The sequence below is a fragment of the Temnothorax nylanderi genome, unplaced genomic scaffold (genome assembly GCF_030848795.1).
Source record: "Temnothorax nylanderi isolate EJ_2023f unplaced genomic scaffold, tnyl_v1.0 TNYL_tig0228_pilon, whole genome shotgun sequence".
Classification (NCBI taxonomy): domain Eukaryota; kingdom Metazoa; phylum Arthropoda; class Insecta; order Hymenoptera; family Formicidae; genus Temnothorax; species Temnothorax nylanderi.
Window position 1 is genome coordinate 266,136 of NW_027249290.1, and position 19,818 is coordinate 285,953.

At 32.3% G+C, this 19,818-nt stretch overlaps 2 protein-coding genes across 3 annotated transcripts; one reads left to right on the plus strand and one right to left on the minus strand.

The window, feature by feature from the left end:
• Positions 1-470: 470 nt before the first annotated feature.
• Positions 471-19,720, plus strand: Galene (potassium two pore domain channel subfamily K member galene). Of its 2 annotated transcripts, none has more exons than XM_071717862.1 (12): positions 471-910; positions 2,165-2,379; positions 5,062-5,181; positions 5,584-5,710; positions 14,493-14,619; positions 14,726-14,827; positions 15,141-15,259; positions 15,450-15,602; positions 16,574-16,723; positions 17,055-17,300; positions 17,714-17,995; positions 18,414-19,720. In XM_071717862.1, the coding sequence occupies exons 2-12, from the start codon at positions 2,185-2,187 to the stop codon at positions 18,698-18,700; spliced, it is 1,908 nt and encodes a 635-aa protein (XP_071573963.1). In that variant the 5' UTR covers positions 471-910; positions 2,165-2,184; the 3' UTR covers positions 18,701-19,720. The 2 variants fall into 2 exon arrangements, with proteins under 2 accessions (XP_071573963.1, XP_071573964.1); XM_071717863.1 differs by having other exon boundaries at positions 473-910; positions 1,887-2,379; positions 15,141-15,263; positions 15,463-15,602.
• On the minus strand, positions 5,921-8,668 carry LOC139779489 (uncharacterized). Its single transcript, XM_071717864.1, has 5 exons — positions 8,324-8,668; positions 7,946-8,131; positions 7,105-7,246; positions 6,903-6,998; positions 5,921-6,634 (listed from the first exon to the last, which is right to left on the minus strand). The coding sequence occupies exons 1-5, from the start codon at positions 8,545-8,547 to the stop codon at positions 6,341-6,343; spliced, it is 942 nt and encodes a 313-aa protein (XP_071573965.1). The 5' UTR covers positions 8,548-8,668; the 3' UTR covers positions 5,921-6,340.
• Positions 19,721-19,818: the final 98 nt, after the last annotated feature.

The window sequence follows — 19,818 nt, forward strand, 5'->3', positions numbered from 1 at the left end:
GGTTTCGTGGAGAATCGCGTTGCGCAGTACTCCTCTGTGTGCTTTGCCCGAGACCGTCGCCATTCGCCACGAGCGGATTTACATGATCGACGGCCTCATGTTTATTCATGTAACCTCCGCATGGTCATATTAATACACGCCGTGCGCCGCCACGATAATTACCAATGCCGGACGTACATTCGCTTCGGCGCGGCGCGGCGCGGCGTCCATCGCGCGGCGGTCACATAAGCGCGATGTCGCATTATTCATCAAAGTATTGCATGTATACCTATACATATATTGTACGTCATAATGCAATTCCTCAATCTCCTTTTTCCGATAATCTAAAGATTCTAAAGGTGTGCATGTCCGGCATGTCCCGTTAAAATTAAATGCGAGAAAAAGTCTTTGATCATATATAGGCTGCGTTCCGATATTTACTGAAAATCTATAGTGTACGTTACGTAAACTATAGATTTTCAGTACTGACAGTGAATATCGGAACGCAGCCATCGATGGATCCGCGTGCGCGCGGTTACCACCTTCTCCGCAGCCGCCTCGTTTTCCGAACAAAATTTCGACGCCGGCCGGGATAAATTTGGAACAACCGCCTTGCGGATGTAACTCAACTACGCTCCACGTTTTCAGCCTTAGTTTCGTGTCGAGGGCATGCGAGAGTCACACGCGTGTTCTTATGGCAGAAAACGCTTTCGGATATTTGCGAGTGAACGAGGAGTTTATGCTGTGTCCATGTTGAAAGATCCTTTGGGACTCTAAAGAATCGTCCAAAGATTTGAAAAACGATCGAAAGAGTTTTATCTTTCGTGACTGTGTATGGTTGCGATTAACTGCAGTTATTAGCAGCCCTAATGTAACAATTACTTTAAACACTTTAAATTAAATAGTCACCGTGTTTGTGTGTTTGCGTTTGGTATATTTTTTTACAATTACACTAGAATATCTCATTTGAATTTTTAATTTCCATTTTTTATTTCATTATTCTCATATTTCGAAGTTAATATTTCTTTAACAACCATTAATAATTTACCGAGTGATTAAAATAATCGAGAGCTTTGGCGATGTAAATATTAACAAAATTGTGTTATTTAAATTAAAATAATTCTATGGTGGGCAATAAAACTGGTACAAAAAAAAATATATATATATACATATATATATATATATACCTACACATTATACATATAAAACTTTAATTTAAAATTCAATTATTTAGAAAAAAATCTTTATCTTCATAGACACTATTAAGGTAAAAATTATCTTAATATTTTTAAGAAAAAAAATTAATGGAAACAATCTGGAAACAAATTTTTTTATCGATTTTTTTTAAACTTATGTATTTTATTATACGTCTAGTACAAATAAATCACCGTGTTTACAGTAGTGATTACACATATAAAAAAGAGAATAAAAACGGGATGAGAGCGCCGATTTTTCCAACATCTCATATTTTATATATTACATCTCATATATCTAATATACAAAATATCTGAATTTCAAAAACATTTATAATAAAACTTTCTATGCTGCATATTTATTTTCAAAAATATAGGTATGTGAGGAAAGTATTTTGTGGGGAAAATATATTTTTCATTTAATTGTTTGAATATGTATAATATAATCCAACGTTGTAGTTTCAATATGTACATTCATGGTTATTCAACATATCATATTCGCGACGCAGGAATTCAGCACGAGCAAGAAAAGTTACTTAAGAGGTTTTCCGATTTTATAGCCTCTCCCTTTTTCATTTATCAGAAAATCGAAAATTAATGCAATATTTACATGCTCTCTCTCTCTCTCTCTCTCTCTCTCTCTCTCTCTCTCTCTCTCTCTCTCTCTCTCTCTCTCTCTCGATATATTTATAAATTCTATTTCCTTGAATTTAGGTTCGCAACGATTATTTCCCTTTATATTTAGATCACTCATCAATATCCAAATTATATCGATCGGTTTACTTTTAAACAAATGTTGGATAGAAATATTAAATTCGACAACAACATCAATAAATTCATTACGTGGGATCAGAGGGAAAATCTAATTATTAGCAAGTAAAGCTAAGTGACGAAGGTAAAGGGTAAAGCGCGGTTTCGCATTCGCTATGTAAATGGAGAATGGAGAATGGAGAATCTAATAAGAGGATATACCTAATACCCGCGATCTAAAGGAGGCAACTGGCAAGTAGAAATGCCGCGCGCGCGAACGGAGGTGTTCGACGTGGTGGAAGTGGAGAAACCGTCGAGGTGCATCAAGTTCCTCCGGCTCCTATGGAAATTCAGCAGATGCGTCTTCTCTCACGTGACGCTAATCTCCTTGGTGGTTGCTTATTGTCTAATCGGCGCATATGCCTTCGAGTCACTGGAAGCGAATCACGAGAGGGAGGTAAATTGTGAGACTATAATACTACACTGAAAAAAAAAATTGTTTATATTAAGTAAATATATTTATTTTAGTATTATTTCCTTGATTTAAAGAAATATTTTGTAACTTTATAAAGAATTTATTTTATACTTGCGAATATTTATTTAAATATTAGAAATATTTGTTTAACATTTTATTTTTTTGTTTTTAAGTATACAAATTTTTTATTTAAATATTATTTTCTCAAAAACAGCAATTTATTTTTTAACATGAAAAGCATTGCCTTTTTTAATATTAATAAAACAAGTTAAATAAATATTTTATTAAATTTACGAACTAAATTTCTTAATTTAAAAAAATTAGATACTTTGCTTTACTAAACATGCAATTATATTAAAATAAATAAATGAAAGCTTAATGGAAAGAATAAGTTATTTCAAATAAAATAATGACTTATCTGAATATATTTAATTATTTTTTTCAAATAAGTAAATAAATTACTTGCACGTGAAATAAATATATTTTTAATGCAGACAAATAATTATAAAAATTTGTAATAATAAAAAATATAAAAATATATTTTCTTCAATGAAAGAAATAAAAGTATTTTGATTTTAGTAACTAATTTTCTTCAAATAAAATTTTTAATTTAAATAATATTTTCTCAAAAACAGCAATTTATTTTTTAACATGAAAAAGATTGCCTTTTTAAATATTAATATCATAAATTAAATAAATATTTTATTAAATTTACGAACTGAATTTCTTTATTTGAAAAAATAGATACTTTGGTTTACTAAACATGCAATTATATTAAAATAAATAAATCAAAGCTTAATGGAAAGAATAAGTTATTTCAAATAAAATAATGACTTATCTGAATATATTAAATTATTTTTTCAAGTAAGTAAATTAATTACTTGCATATAAAATAAATATATTTTTAATGTAGACAAATAATTATAAAAATCTGTAATAATAAAAAATATAAAAATATATTTTCTTCAATGAAAGAAATAAAAATATTATGATTTAGTAATCTACGGCCGAGAGTCGGCTCAATACTGGGCATGTATTGGGTCGACTTAGAAAATTTTCGCTCGAGCGGCGCTGCGGCGCCGGAGGTAACGACCGCGGCACGAAAGCAACACGCCGCGAGTATGATATGGCAATCAGTGTTGTCCCCGTACTAGTACTCTGTGTCGATGATATTGTTTTTCAAATTTAATAAACATGGTTTCTATTTAAAAATGTATTTTTTTATTTTAAAAATATATTTTGTTACTTTGAAAAATGAGTTTTTTTATTTAAAAATATATTTTGTTACTGTAGATTTATAAATTAACTTTCTTATTATACAGAAAAAAATAATTTACTTAAAAAATGATATCGTTTTTCAAATTTAGTAATTATGGTTTCCATTTAAAAATGAATTTTTTTATTTTGAAAATATATTTTTTTTTTTTAAAAATGAGTTTTTTTATTTAAAAATATATTTTGTTATTGAAGGTTTATAAAATGTATTGCTTATTTAATTCAACTAACAATTTACTTAAAACAAAAAATGATTTATTTTGTTCAAAATAGCAGTTTTTTGGTTTAAAAATATATTTTCTTATTACTACTGTAGAAATCAAACCTTTTGATTCATTAAAAAAAAGATTTACTTATTTTAAAAATTTGCATATTTATTTGAAAAACAAAATTTCTTTTATTTTGTAATGCGTTTTATAGTTTAAAATATTAGTTATTCAATTGAAGTATATACTTTTTGTTTAATAAATAACATTTACTTACTTTAAAGAAATAATTTTTTTACGTTAATAAATGTTTTTTTCTTTCTAAAAATACAAATGTTTCAAATTATGAAAATAATTGTCTTGCAGATACGCAAAACAATGGTTTTCTTGATTCAAATTTAATTTTCTTGAATCTAGCAATTTTTTTTTCAGTGTAGTAAATATTGGGAAATTCCTCAATTCCTTTTTCTAATTGTAAATTGTAAGTTGATAATTAAACCAATCTCGAAATGTATACGCCAACATTTATGCATAAACAATTTATCAAGTTGAGATTTTTCTCAGGTTAGGTTAGGTTTAAATATCGACATGATTTATATTAAATATGTAAATTAGGTATTTTTGAATCTATTTATGAATTTATTTTCTAGTCTATTGTATATTGTATACATTGTACAATATTTATAGCCTAACCTAACCTCAATTTATTTCAATTTATCTCATTATCAGAACAGGATAAAGCTATTTGTATTCAATATGTAATCATGCTATATTTATATTATTTCTATTATATATTTCTACATATATTGTTGTAAAATATTTCCGACTTATTATTCTTTTAATACTTTTAACAGTTATATAGTTATGTTAAATATATGTTCCTGTTAATTTTACTAGCATCCTGGATTAGTAATTTATTTGTATAAAACACATTATATAATATTTATCACGTAATTTCATTGTGGATCAAAATTTACTGGGACAGAAATTGATTCGACACCGAAAGAAAAAAAGGATACAGAGTACAGACAAATAGTTTCTCCCACGTCAAATATTCTACGCTCGTGTGTCAATGAATTATTAACTGTCGCCGAGCGTCGCGAATGTCGCGATGCCGAGCAATGCCGAGATTGCCGAGTAAGCGCATCGTTCTTTACCTGCGCTCTCTTCGCTCTCTTCGCAGGTGAAGAAGAGCATCAAAAATATACGAGGGAACGTTTCGGAAAAGCTATGGGAAATTACCAAGGATTTCGACGTGTTAATTCGCAAAAATTGGACGGAGCAGGCGTTGAGCGAGCTGAAGGTACGTCTTTTGTTTTTTCCACCATAGTTTTTGTTAGATCCATAGTTTTTTAGCTTTTTATCCTTTCTAAAAAAAGGCATGTTAAGTCGATAGTCGAATTTATTGTTGCCGCTTTTCCGCGATGCTGATTGGTTTTCTCGCTGCGCTTACTTCATTTGCAGCTGTCATCGTATATTTTGACAGTTGTGTGTATCAAGAAATTAATAGTGTAATAGTAATAGCATAATGTTATGAGATTTACGAGCATTTACTATTTTACTTCTACAAGACTACAAGTAGATGACTCGACAAGTCATTAGAAAAGTAACACGCAAATGCAAAATGTTACTCTTTTTATGTTAAATTTGAAATTTGATACGATTCGACAGAAGATTATTTGTTCACGAATAATGCGCAATGCAGAAATTCGAGGATTGCCTCCTGAAAAAAATGGAGAAGGAAGGATGGGATGGCAGCGAAGAGGAGGATGATATTCAATGGACATTCGCCGGTGCTCTGTTTTATTCCATCATCGTCATCACGACGATTGGTGAGTCGATTGAAATTTTAAATACTCGCAAAATTGTTGGCACGGCCGTATAAGATATTAATAAACAAAGACAAGTTAATGGAAAGTTTTGTTTTCTAATTGGAATACTTGCTATACGTATTGTTCGAAAATTTAATCTTTCATCATGCATCGTATGTCATATGAATCAATAATTCGGAGTAATTTATTCTTTAAGAAAGCGAAAACTCATTTGTTCAGGATTATTTTTACCAATTTAAGTGAGAATCTTTAAAGGAAGAACGATGCACATTTCATATAAGATAAATTCGAAAATGAGGCAGGGCATTACTATAAAACAATGCAATAAATTTATAGTTTACACTTGCAAATCGTACATGTAGTTTAACTTAAATTATTAATACAAAAATTATTAATTATTAACGCAATTAACAATAAGTTTGTATTAAATTCTCATTTAATTGTGTGTCATATAATCGCTTAGTGAAAAATGTAAGTATATATATAGATATATACATATGTATATGTATTTTTGTATGGTATGTACCTATGTCTCTCTACATACTTATATCTCTATCACGTCTTTGACATCGCCATTGAGAATGAAGAAATATCGAGAAAAGATGTTTCGATCGACAAGAATTTGCTTATTTACTTTTCAGTATTTTCATACGTCTCCGACTTCTCGTTCGTCTGCGTTTGATTCTTGCCCAATGACCTCTCGTAGATGACATAATCGTCGAGTTCCGGATCGTAGCCATATGGCCGTAACGACCCGAATTCATTGCGATGACCGTAGCCGCCGCTATACGGTCCTGAGTAATAGTCACCGAAAGACGGATGTTGGTAGCCGCCGCCGCCGTCGCCGCCGCTATACGGTCTTCGATTGCCGTAATAATTCGATGTTGGCGCGAAACCATTCGGCCTGTACTTGTGCGGCGTATCCTAGGAATTATTATTATTTAATAGACGCGATACGAGAATCGCAGGAAAATGTCGAATTACTTAAATAGACGAAACCTGGATTGAAAATGAAAATCAATAAAATGGCAATAAATATTTTTCTTTAACTTGTCCAAAATGATGATATTTTAGAAAATATAATTTGAATATATGAGAGAGAGCTCGTTAAATATACTCATATATCTATATATTGGGAGTACATCAGTATTGTTTTTGGAAGTGCATGAATAGATTAAACTCTTTTCGTTACAGGATATGGGTAATGATGCCCTCCCAGCCCTCCAGACAATCCTGGGAATCTTTTGCTGTTGAAACAACAGTACTTCTTCTCTCTCGCGCAGTGGCCCTAAAATCACCATAGGTTAAACGTTAACGTTAAACCCAAATTTCATCAAATTTTTTGGATTTGTGAATTTTCGCGAGCAAACCCACGAACTTTCGATCAAACTCACGAATTTCAAGCCGGGCGATGGACAGTTGAAACTATATCTGCATTTGCAAGTGTCGAATTCGCGATAACGGGGATCGTCTCTGACCCATGGTGGTACCGAATCCAAAATATCGTCGTGTCCGTTCGGTTCGAAACGAGCAGGTCTGAAATATATCAATAGTGTGTCTCTACATTTTCTTACATTAAAAATTAACAGCTACATTTACTAACGCAACATTTACTTTGGAAAATAAGTTTTTAATTAAAGAGTAAAAAAGCGAGTCGATATACGTAAAAGCGTTTAACCGCATAATTGACGTATGATGACGTATGATGACAGTTTGAGGAGAAGTAATTTTCAATAACGGAATTTTATATATAAAATACATAAATCTAATTCAATTTATGAAAAGTATATATGTATGTATGTATTGCTGATAAGTTAGCAGCCCGGGAATATGAGCTATTTCTCGTGAAATATTGTTCGCGGCTGGACCGTGCCTCGTACGCAATTAAATGTACGAATGGGGATATCTATAAATTAAGCGATCTCTGTGAAGAGGTGACGCTATATATTTTAATCGGATCATTGGAAATTTAATATAGAACAAGCCAGGAGAGTATATCGGTCGATGGAAAATCCCAATTTTCCGAGATTAATGAATCTGCTTGAAAAATGCGATTTAGCTGGCAGGGACTCTGATGAGATTACGTATATCGTGCCGGATCGCACGATATTTTTAAATATAGTCTTGACAATTTTGAAAAGTTAATTAATCATCCAATTAATTAATAGTCGCGCATAAATGCAAAATATTTGAAAGAAGAAATATTTAAAAGAAGGACTGTTGCAAACGAAATACCTGCCAATTATTCCCGTTGGTCCACCGGGACCCACGAGAACGCCGTTATTGCCTTGGTATGCGGGCGCCGCCGGTATCAGCGGTCTGCCGTTGGGACCGTAAGGGCCTGGATTCTGAGGTCTGAATCCTAACTGAATGCCGTTGTCGAAACTATCCAAATGCTCAGAAGGCTCCTGTACCTGATATCTAAAAGTTGAGCCCGCGTGAGAGAAGCTATGCCGCCAAGTATCAAGCATGCTACAATAATTATAAGCTACAAGTACCCGATTCCTTTAAAGCTGATCGTAAATTCGGATTAAACAGATTAAAAATTTAAGTATAATTAAAAATTAAAGTATTAAATATACCGCTAATTAATAAATCAGATTGACAACACACCTGGCATCGCCGTCTCGGCTAGTTTTTTGTTTATCATCATTCCATGTCCAAGATTCATCATTCTCAGCGGTTGCCGTCGCGATCGTGATGAAAACAATAAAAAAAAACGCGCGCATTTTTATCATCCGCCGAGTGGCAGAATCAAAACGATACGTCTTAACGCAATACGTCTTGCAATTAGTTAATATTGCCAGAAAAGAAAGACGTACGGCCACGCATAACATTCGACGTCGACTAAATGAGAGTGAAAGTGAATCACGTCTTTATATGCATAGCGGGAAGGTGAACGCATCGCTACGTTTCGAGGTCTTTTCGAATGATAATCATCTGCGATCAATGGACTGTTTTCCTTTGTTTCCATGCAGATCCCAAAAATTCGGCTGCATCATGCAACACGCAATATCGTTTTTGATAAAAATACAAATTCAAAAATTTACGCGTTTATTAACACTGATAATGTATAAATTTTAAATTATGCACATTTATAAACATTGGTAATATTTTAATAATTGATATTTCAGATTTGTACTTATAATGTCAATTATTATATGCTACTCAGCTACTATACGTAATGGGATAAGAGGATTACGGTTATGGTCGTCATTTTGAAAAAATTACTTCTGTCTTATAATCTTCTACGATCAATTTTCCAATTGAAAAAAATTTACCTATGAAATGTGTTTTAATCAAATTACATTTTTTTTTCTTAGAGTAGGTATCACCAGCGAACCATTTCTTTAAATTCTTAGCTTTCTTTTAAATCTTATGTTTCTTAAAATAGTTCTTATTTTTGCCTGCTATTGCTGATTTAATTCGCAACAGTCGTGATCTTTTCAATGCGCGAGATGTGTACGTTACAAAAGAAAAACACACACGTTGCAATCTTTCTTTAAAATAAATATTCTATCTTTTGCTATAGGAACATTTGTTTGATTTTTATTCATATTCAGTAGAAACTAACGTCGCTCTAACGTGACATTTTAATTTAACATGAGAAGAATATCTAAAAAACAACCTTAGTTTCTTTTGTAAAAGTAATAATTCAGTTTTTTTGTTGCTTAATTTAACGGTAAGTAAAATATCAGCATAAATAGGTTTAACAAAATTTAGCCTAAACTAAATGAGATTTAGTTTTGCCGCAGCAAACACAATCGCAGCGAAATTACAATGTACAGCCTGCACATTGTAAATTTACAAGCGTATTACGCGCGTTATTACGCGATATAGCGTGGATAGATCCGGTAGGCGTTTGAGGCCGATTCCGCTCCTTCGAGCGCCCGTCCTTCAAACTGGGAAAACCCAGTTCTTCGACTCCGAAGGAGAGAAGCCGCTTGGTTGATCGCACTAGTGCGCGCTCTTTGACCTCCTTCTTAAAGTAAAATCAAGACACATGGCGTAACGTTAATTCCTGCGTCTTCGTCCCGCTCGACAGCGAAATTACCACCATTAGAGATTTTTTCAGCCTTCACTTTTGAAAAATACATCCTTCATTAAGTTACATTTGTTCACGAATCCGCATCAAATGTCAAACAAAAACTACAAGCCACGAGTGTCTGTAAAATTATATTTTTATTGCGTTGCCAATTTGTTACTTTAAAATCGTATTATTTTACAATATACATACATACATATATACATACAAATATATATATATATATATATATATATACATATATATATAATTCTTTGCTGAGATAAAGTGAGAAAAAAATGGATCACTATTTTCGTTATTTGATTTAAAACGAATTAGATAGAATCAATTTATGAAATTGTGAAAAATAAAAACAGAGAATAATATTTATTTACAATATTAATATTATTAGCAACAGAAATATTTTCAATAAACTATCTTGAAAATATTATATGATTTTCTATCAGTTAACAAACTAATTCAAATGTAGATGTGCATAGACTTGCATTTCTAAGGAAAGGACAAACGTGTCAAAACAGAAAACACTCTTATTTTGTGGCTGCTTTGAAATTCATTCCTGGAATGGCATTCTTTTATTACGAGATTAAAATACGAGACTTTAAAAACGGTGGAATTTTATATTCTGGAGCAAAACAGCTACAAATAAACTAACAAATATGCATTTTTTATGTAAACTCTGAATATGCAAACTGCAAACTGCTCGCGGATATTTCAAGAATTTATAGAAAAATTGAATTCAAACTGTTGAGAACTGACGATCATGAATACTTAGTAAATCTAAGAGAAAATCTATAATTCGATTAAGTGACCTCTTTCCGAGCGAGCTTACTAGCTTAAAGGCGTTAAAGGTGAACGATGCTCAATACTTTCACTCGTTTAGAACATGTTATGTCATTTTCTATTGCAACACATATTACATACACAGATATTCAATTAATATATTTTTAGATATTTTATTTCAAGTTCATCAAGTTATAAATTCACCATCATCACCATTATCATCATTATCAGTTATAAATTTAATTATAAAATTTGTAGGCGGATTAAATCTACAATTTTGGGGAATAGAAAAATTAAAAGGGAATAGAAAACGTAAAAGAGATTGATGGAAAATAATATCAGCAGTGATAAAAGAAATTATTTATATATAAGTAAATAAGAAACAATGTATAATAACAACAAATAATAATAACATAATTTGTGGGTATTTTTAAAAATTAAATACTTACGATTTAAAAGAAAACTGAGACTGACAAGAACGCTATTTTACTCCAATTTGTTTAGCTTTCTTCTTCTACCAAAGTATTTTTAAGTAAATATCTCCAAAATGCAAGATTGAATTAAACACTGTAATCTTTCGAGGATTAAAAAAATATCCTCACTACTTTTTGAAAGAAGCTTGCTGTATGAATTCGCGATATTTCAATTCCCGGTCTCACCGGAAAGAACGTTTCTTCGCTTTTTTAAATTCATTTCCTGACACGTGATCTTTTTTTAAGTAATTTCCTGCTTTCGTAACTAAGATAAAAAATGGCGTACTTTTGACCGTTCCTCGCGACTTTTGGCCTGCTTGTCAATCTTATCACGGAATAGTTATAGTAAATTAGGAGACCTAACGTAATCATATTTGCGATATTATTTTTTAAATATTAAGTATATGTGTATATTTTTATTCGCATTAATAATATTTCCCAGCTTTTGAGTGATCTCTGATTATCGTATTATGTTTGGAAAGTTATTATATAATGGGTTGCACTACTATTTCAAAGAATCTATTTCAAACAAGAAATTATTATGTATTCTCTCTCTCAATCTCGGAACCATGGCATTTCCTGTTTACAACTGCATAAAAAATTAGCTTCAGTGATATTAGACGTGACTCGTCGATAAGAAATCGAGTTTTATTGAAATTTTTAACAGACGAACGTTACCCTTATCACGATTGAGCGAACTAATCCTTCGACAATGGCAAAAATTCATTTCTTCGAAGTTGCTTGGCCTTCGCGATCGTGTCAGGCAACTTCCTTTTTCTATATTTTTTCCTTTTCGAATAATTTCCTGCCATCGACCTATTTATCATCTCTTTCCGCTATCCTCTTCTTCCCCCCCTCTCTCTCTCGGTTTTTTTCTTCTCGTCGGAATAAGAATGTTACATTGCTCAGGATTAAAAAAATGAAATGGGGAATAAAGGTGAGACCTCGCAATGCGAGTAGATCGTAATGTCTTTTTGACATCTTGGGATTCTCGGAGACTTTATGCATTCACTATGAGAAAACGGAGTTTTTACTTTACATATAGGTACTCTTATTCAGGATACTTTCCCATCCTGGTTGCATACGGTTGCATAGTACCACATAGTACGATTCTGCACCTGAAATTTATACTGTATGCGAGGAAATTCTTCTTTTTTGATAGTTGTGATAGAGAAAGAAGTTTCTATTATAAACATTACTATTTATAATTGAACAAAATCAGATGAAGATACTTATCACTTAAATACAATACTTATATCGCCTCATCATAATTAAATATCAGAAAGAGCTGTTCTTCACTGCAAAATTTTTTATCGCGCAAAGTCGTGAAATCAATCCTGCTCAAGAAGCGATCCAAATTGCCTTCGTCGCACATTTTGCTTGTGACTCGTTGTGACAAATGGCTTCTTTGGGGTAAAATTACGAAATTAGATCGCCGTTTCTGTTTTCACGTTTCCCGAGAACACGGCTAAATCCGTCCTTTCGATAAAGTGGAAAGATTATTATTATGGGTGCATTTTGACTAGACTAGGTTTCTTGCAATAGACAACTTCCATCAATGAGGAATTAACAGAATAACATAATAAAAAGATCGATAGAGTTTATCCCGTTTAATCTGGAAATGGTAGACATTTTCTGATATTTCGTACAGAGAAGGGGTCGTAGGTATATATAAAATAAATTAATTCTGTTCTTATATATTATTTACCTCATTGCAATTCAAATAACGGTTTTGAGATTTGCATAATCGAAATCATTTAAATAATTTGGATTTAAAAAGTGGGTAACATTGACCTAATTCGGATAATTTAATATCACACAGGCTTTATCATATTATTATTTTATCTACAAAAAATATCGTATTTTAAATAGAAAATACTTATTTCTCAAAATTTTCAATATTTTTCAATAATATTGTTCGACACTTTAGTACAGCATCTCATTATAAAATTATTTTTTATATTTTTTCTACAGAACCTCCATAATACACTTTCTCGGTATTATCAGACATTTTTCACATAGTTATATTATTACTCAAATTAAAAAATTTAAAGAACTATGTATACATTTTTTTATTATCCTTGATTTAATAATAGAGAAATGCGAATTATTTCTAATAATTAATTTTAGAAAATAGTTATAAAATATTCGATAACCGGGAATGCAAATCACGCTGTCAAATAACGGGTCTTGTGTAACAGACGGAATAGTTTTCACGTATCATCGATAAGGAATCTCGGCGACCTTGACCCAGACTTGTAGATGAAATTGCGAGACTGTGCGAAGCCTCGAAAAAAAGATTCAAGGCCGAGGCGAGTGCAGCTAAAAACTTGAACGATCTTGTCAACTTTCAAATATCTATAGTTTTTCTAATTTGAGACTTTAAGTCGATGATTAGAGGATTTCACAAAATTCTTATGAGAAAAACGTTTTCTTTGTGGTCAATTTGTGATATGTTGTAGTTTCTGTGTCTGATAAAAAGCTTTAAATTTCATCAACTTTCTATGATTAGCTTCTGACTTATAATTTGAAATTTCCTTCACAAGAACCGTTCGTGCATTTGTCTACACAAGTTTGCACCTGTGTACTTGCACGCATATATAATATGTGTAAGATGTGCATATACATACATATATATACACTGAGGGAAAAATATTGTAGAATCAACAAAACAATTTTGTTGATTTTTCAATTTATTAATCCAATTATTTATTTTATTGAATTAAGTACACGTCTATTATTTGAACAAAATGAAATAATTGAATTCTGAAAATGGTATCATACAAAATCATTTTTTTTAAGTTAATGATAAATTTTGTTAACTCAATAAAATAATTTTGTTGAACCAAGAACATTAACGTTTTTAAAAATAGTAAATTTATTCAAAGAAATATTTAGTTAATGTTATATTATGTATAATTGATAGTATAAAATATTTAGTTAAAAAGAACAAATCAATATAGTCAACAAACAAAATAGTCAAAAGAACAAAAAGAACAAAATATTTTGTACAAATATTTTGTTAATGCCCGTTCTAGACTGGAGGATGATCCTACTTGTGACTCTAGTGTAGACGGGTAAAAATCTATAGTTTATGTATAGTTTATGTCACGTACACTATAGAAAGGAGGATGAGCCGAGAGTAGGATCATCCTCCAGTCTAGAACGGGCATAAGCCAATCAAATCATCTGCTTGGCAACATACAATCTTCCGGTTTTATTAAACCAACAAAATTTTTTTTGAAAAAAAAATTATTTCTCTCAGTGTATATATATATATATATATATATATATATATATATGGTATATATCCGCAAAACTCTTTATTTGCGATAACTGACGTAACCAAACAATAGTAATTTCGTATTACGCAATTGCTTCATGTAACTTTCGAATAAATCTGTGATCTCGCATAAAAATCTTTCTTTTTTATATATGTATGTACATACATTGATATATTCTATGTTTTTATTTCTTGTTTTAGGATACGGTCATATTGCACCAAAAACAAAAAATGGAAAAGTAGTAACTATTTTTTACGCCATTCTCGGCATTCCTCTTATGTTGCTCTGCCTATCAAACATCGGAGACGTGATGGCGTCGAGTTTTAGGTAACAGACAATATTTAATCACACACACACACACAAAACATTTACTTACTAGTTTTCATTAGCGCTGAAAAATAATCGGTTTTTTTCGTATTTATTGTATTTTTAGGTTTCTATATTGGAAAGTGTGCTGTTACGTATGCACAAAACCACCAAAAAAACGACGAGGACGTAACAACATGGTTAGATCGCATTCTGTTCGTCAACCAGGGTAATTTTATATATGATATATTATAAAAGTTTAAAAAAACGTTCTATTCTAATACTTGTAACATATATAGGTAATATAAAAATGTAATGAAAAAAAATTTTATAAACGTATGCACTATATACATACATGTTATGTAATCTGTAAATTATTACAAAGTAAAAATTACGGATCAGTACGCGTTCTTAAAGAGTAGATTAGAATTTTATTGAAAAATTAAATAGGTATAATCTAATGTCCTGATTCGTATATAAAAATAAAAATATCTATGCACGATTGTATATTATATTATTGTTATTATATCATATTTTATAAGGAGATATGGATCAAACAGAGGCCCGTTTCGCCGATCCATCAGAGTGAGTCAACGATCGGCCGACTCGGCCTTAGGACTCTCCGAAAGTATGACAAAGTCCTCATATTCTGATACTGATTGTAGGTGAGATCGTTGTTTGCTTCAATTCGAAGTCATTTGTCAAAGAAAATATTTTACAGCATTGTAAACAGCATTTCTAATTAATTTAGTCATTAAATTAATGCAACGTTATATCATACAAATATGAATTAATTATGAAAATAATTAAAATAATAAAAGATAATAAAATTAGAAATAAAAGTAGAAAAGACAAATTGTGTAGGTATATGTCTCGACGATTGGAAGGAGGCGAATCAAAGGCAATAGCTTATCCACCTTCTACAAATCATCCAATGGAAATTAAGGCCGCAACTGTACCACGTTATTCGGATATTCCACTGGCGACTCCGAGAAGCGTAAGAGGTACTTTATCAATCGTTCATTTTATTTTATTTTATTGCTTTCATTGATTAATCATGTTGTCTTTAAGGACGTTCTCCGGTCCTTATACTAGAGAAAATCGATTTTCTTAGGATTTTCTTGAAACTGTGAATATACGTTAATTTAGGTGTGCTTTATGCGTGGTATAAATTTCAGTACCTCTTCCGGTATAAAAAATAAAGATACTGAGCCTCAAAGTTTCAACTTTTACTAATGAAAAGGTTTTCCAGGCCAAACGGTAAGAGATACGAGGTTGGCCAAGAGGACCAAAGTTGCTCCTCTCGTCGAGTTCTATAAGGAAAAAATGCCAAAACTGAAAAAAAATTAAAATTAAATTTTTATTTTTGAAACTTTGAGGCTCAGTATCTTTATTTTTTATACCGGAAGAGGTACTGAAATTTATACCACGCATAAAGCACACCTAAATTAACGTATATTCACAGTTTCAAGAAAATCCTAAGAAAATCGATTTTCTCTAGTATAAGGACCGGAGAACGTCCTTAAATTAATCATAAAGTTAACAGATAAAAAATAATGTATACGTAAAGAGTTGTATCCCGAACCGATTTTGTAAAAAGAGATATTACATATTTTGTTGTCACGCACAGGCAATCAAAATAAAGAAACAAATATATGTGGCGACAAATTAAATTTATATTAAATTTAACCGAATCTCTCAAATCTATCTCTGTTGTTTATCTTGTTTGTATGTACGTTATTTACATAACAAAAGAGTTGCAAACGATATGTCGATATCACATACGAAATCATGCGAAATCACACAAGTGAGATACAAAGTGCTGCTATCGTCAGAAGTCCCCGTAAAACACCCGTTCGATTGAATTAATTAATTAATTCAAGCGCATCGATTGCGCCGCATTGCACTCGTTATCAACTCATCGATTAATTAATAACTATCGGCTGGTTTGCGTTACTTTCATTATCGCGTATAGCTAAACCCAGAATAACGACACAGTCGCTGGACAGAAAATTGCTGATGAGTCCGAACGAAGCGGATCGCTCGCCAGTTTTGTGCAACAAATACGCATTGGATGATTTTGAAGACGAAACGTCGAGGTGGAGGCAGCCGCCTCAAGATAAGGGTGAGTATCGTTATTACTCTATCGCAATTACTTGCATACATCGCAATATAAAATATAATACAATACATAATTCTAACTATTCTAACTATAAGAGCGGAACAAAAATCAAGAATTCTCTCTTTGCATGAAACAATAGCTAGTTTTTTTGTTGTAACGCATTACTTTTCTTATCGCTTTACCACATGCTATCTTCTATATGTTAATTGTTAATATAATGGTACTCGATTATTAGTTCAGAATCCAAATAAGTAGATCAGTGCTATTTAAGATGATGAAAGAGATCGCTCTTTGAAGCGCTTGAAGAAATTAAACAAAACCGACGCTATTACAGTCGAGAACTCGGAGAAACCGCAAAGCAACGAAACACCCGAAGAGTTGGATGGCGTTGAAAAGCGAACTTCCTTTAGTCCCAGATCCTTGCCGAGAAGATGTCTTTCTGTGGAAGGAGCCACGACGACGAATCATAGAACGAGTTCGTCGTCAGGACCTCGCCCATCTTCTATCTATTTGGAAATGGAATATATGAGAAGGTCGCAATCTACTAAAAGTAGACGCACCAGGAGCAATTATTCTGTCGGTGAGCGAATGGTGATAAACGTAAATAAATTTGGTCAAATTAATAAATTCGTAATAACCGTTTTTTTTTTGTGGAAATTTGAGAAGAATGAGACTAAATGATATCTAAACGATTTATATTGGCGATGGATATTAAGGTCCAATTGACTAATTGTAAATGAGAGTTGAGCTTTTAGAATGAAAATATGTAACGATATTCGTGATATGGAGTAATATGTTTCTATAACGTATATTTATCTTGTATCTAGCCTAACTTCTATGTGTGAAATGTATTTATAATTATCGAGAGTATCCAAGTCATTCAAAGCTCTTAAATTGTATTTGCAGACTACATCACGATAACAACTTAAATAACAAGCCGATCGATATAACGAGCGCGCGCGTACCTTCTGATCGTTAAATATTTTTCTCCAGCACGTTCTTACAAACGGGGACCACCGCCGTCGCCGAGGATTATGTCGCCGATGGGGTTTGCCGTGCATCGACAGGTTTATGCCGACGATATTGATTTTGACTACGAGTACTATACCGCTGCGGATGATCAGGAAAGACAGCCGACCAAGCCCGTGCCTATCTGGCTGTGCGTCTTTCTGGTCGTCAGTTACATATTTGGTGGCGCTTACCTTTTCAGCAAATGGGAAGAGTGGCATTTCCTCGATTCGGCTTACTTCTGTTTCATCACGTTGACCACCATCGGTTCGTTTCCCAATTAGTCATTCCTTTTTTGCGGTTCACAAAAGATGTGCTGCAATTTATTTATTATTACTGCTTCATAAAGCTCATTCCGTTGAAATTAGCCAACTATATCGATCTTACGAGCCGATTTTCTTCAAAGACAAACATTTTATCTTGCTATGTTAGAAAGAGAGAGGGAGAGAAAGAGCTCATTGTCAGCCTTAGGAACTAACAATAAGAGGGCCAATTGAATTAATTTGATTAGAATAATACCTATACGTTTGTAACAACTTTATAACATATATTTATATAATATCTTCTAACGATCTTAGAGGGGCTTTACTTTCGCTTATCTGTATCCATTTATTTATTGATCTTGCGTTTATTTCGAGCGCGATGACGTGAAACTCGCACGATTTCCTATCTCTTCTATTTTAAGGTTTCGGCGATTTTGTGCCGGCATACAAGGTGGACGCGCAGAAGGGCATCGCCCTTTGTTCTCTCTACCTGCTATTTGGAATTGCCTTGCTGGCAATGAGCTTTAATCTGGTGCAAGAGGAGGTCATCAACAACGTGAAGAGCGTCGCGAAGAGGCTGGGTATCATCAAAGAGACCGACGAGGAGGACGTGGAGGAAGAGGAGGAGGAGGAAGGGGACGCCGAGGACTATGACGAATACGACGCCGAGTACGAAGATGAGGTCTATGAAAACGAGCCCAAGCTCTGATCTCGCGGTTTTCAATTTACTATTCGACGAGATCGGGGACGCGCGAGAGTCATCCGTCTTCGTACATGGTACAAGATCCAGGGGATTTCTCGGTTCACGTCTCGATCGACATATGAGTCAGTTTCATGGCATAGATAGATCTGATCTCGCGTAGATCGACAATTCCTATAATCGAGTAATATAGCTCTTTTCGCGCAGGTCTTGTCTCGCAAGAATAAATCGGTGTACAAACGTATAAAGTCAGATTAATTTATAAATATGATTTATCTCAATTATCTTTTTCAATTTATAGATACTCAAATTCCAGGATATTATTAAAATTTTAATTTCTTATAGCTCTCACACAAAGATTTCTTGATTTGGAGACTTTTCATGATTTAACGTTACAGTGTGTATTCAATTCAATATCTGACACAATGCTGAGAATACTACAATATTATTAAGAAAGTTACTATTATTAATTAATTATAATGTATACCAATGGAATATAATGGTGAAGAGAGAAACTACAGAGCTTGCGAATATTGCGAGGAAAATAGCGCTGTATACGTAATATTGTTGTATACGTATATAGATACAAATCTGAGAATTAGTGTCTATAAAATGAATAGGAGAACAATCGAATGCAATTAAATTTACATACACTTTGCATATCGCATAGCTTTGATATTTAATCGACATTTGCATTTTTAATATTTTCCTTTCAGATTTTGTCCAATAATTATTCGCAATGAATTTTACATTAGAAAAATATTTCTTATCTAAATTTTTCTTTCTGTCATACTTTGCTCACAATTTACCATTTTCTCCTTTATAAATTTTAAACTTGAACAAAAGTTAAGATGTTTTAATTATTTATACACGCGTTTATAGCAATTTAGATTTATATATACGTGTATATATATTTCTAATCTTCTTTGACAAAAAAATGCGACACAAAGATAGAAGAGAGCGCAACGTCTATTCTTCATTCTCGGGGAGCTATGGAACTATGGAACTAATAAAAATCTGAAACTTGAACGTTTTCAAAAAATAGTCTTACTTTCCAGTATAGTCTCTTAAATTTTACTTCGAACGCAAGCGACGCGAGAATACGATTATCTTTCAGCGAACACGAT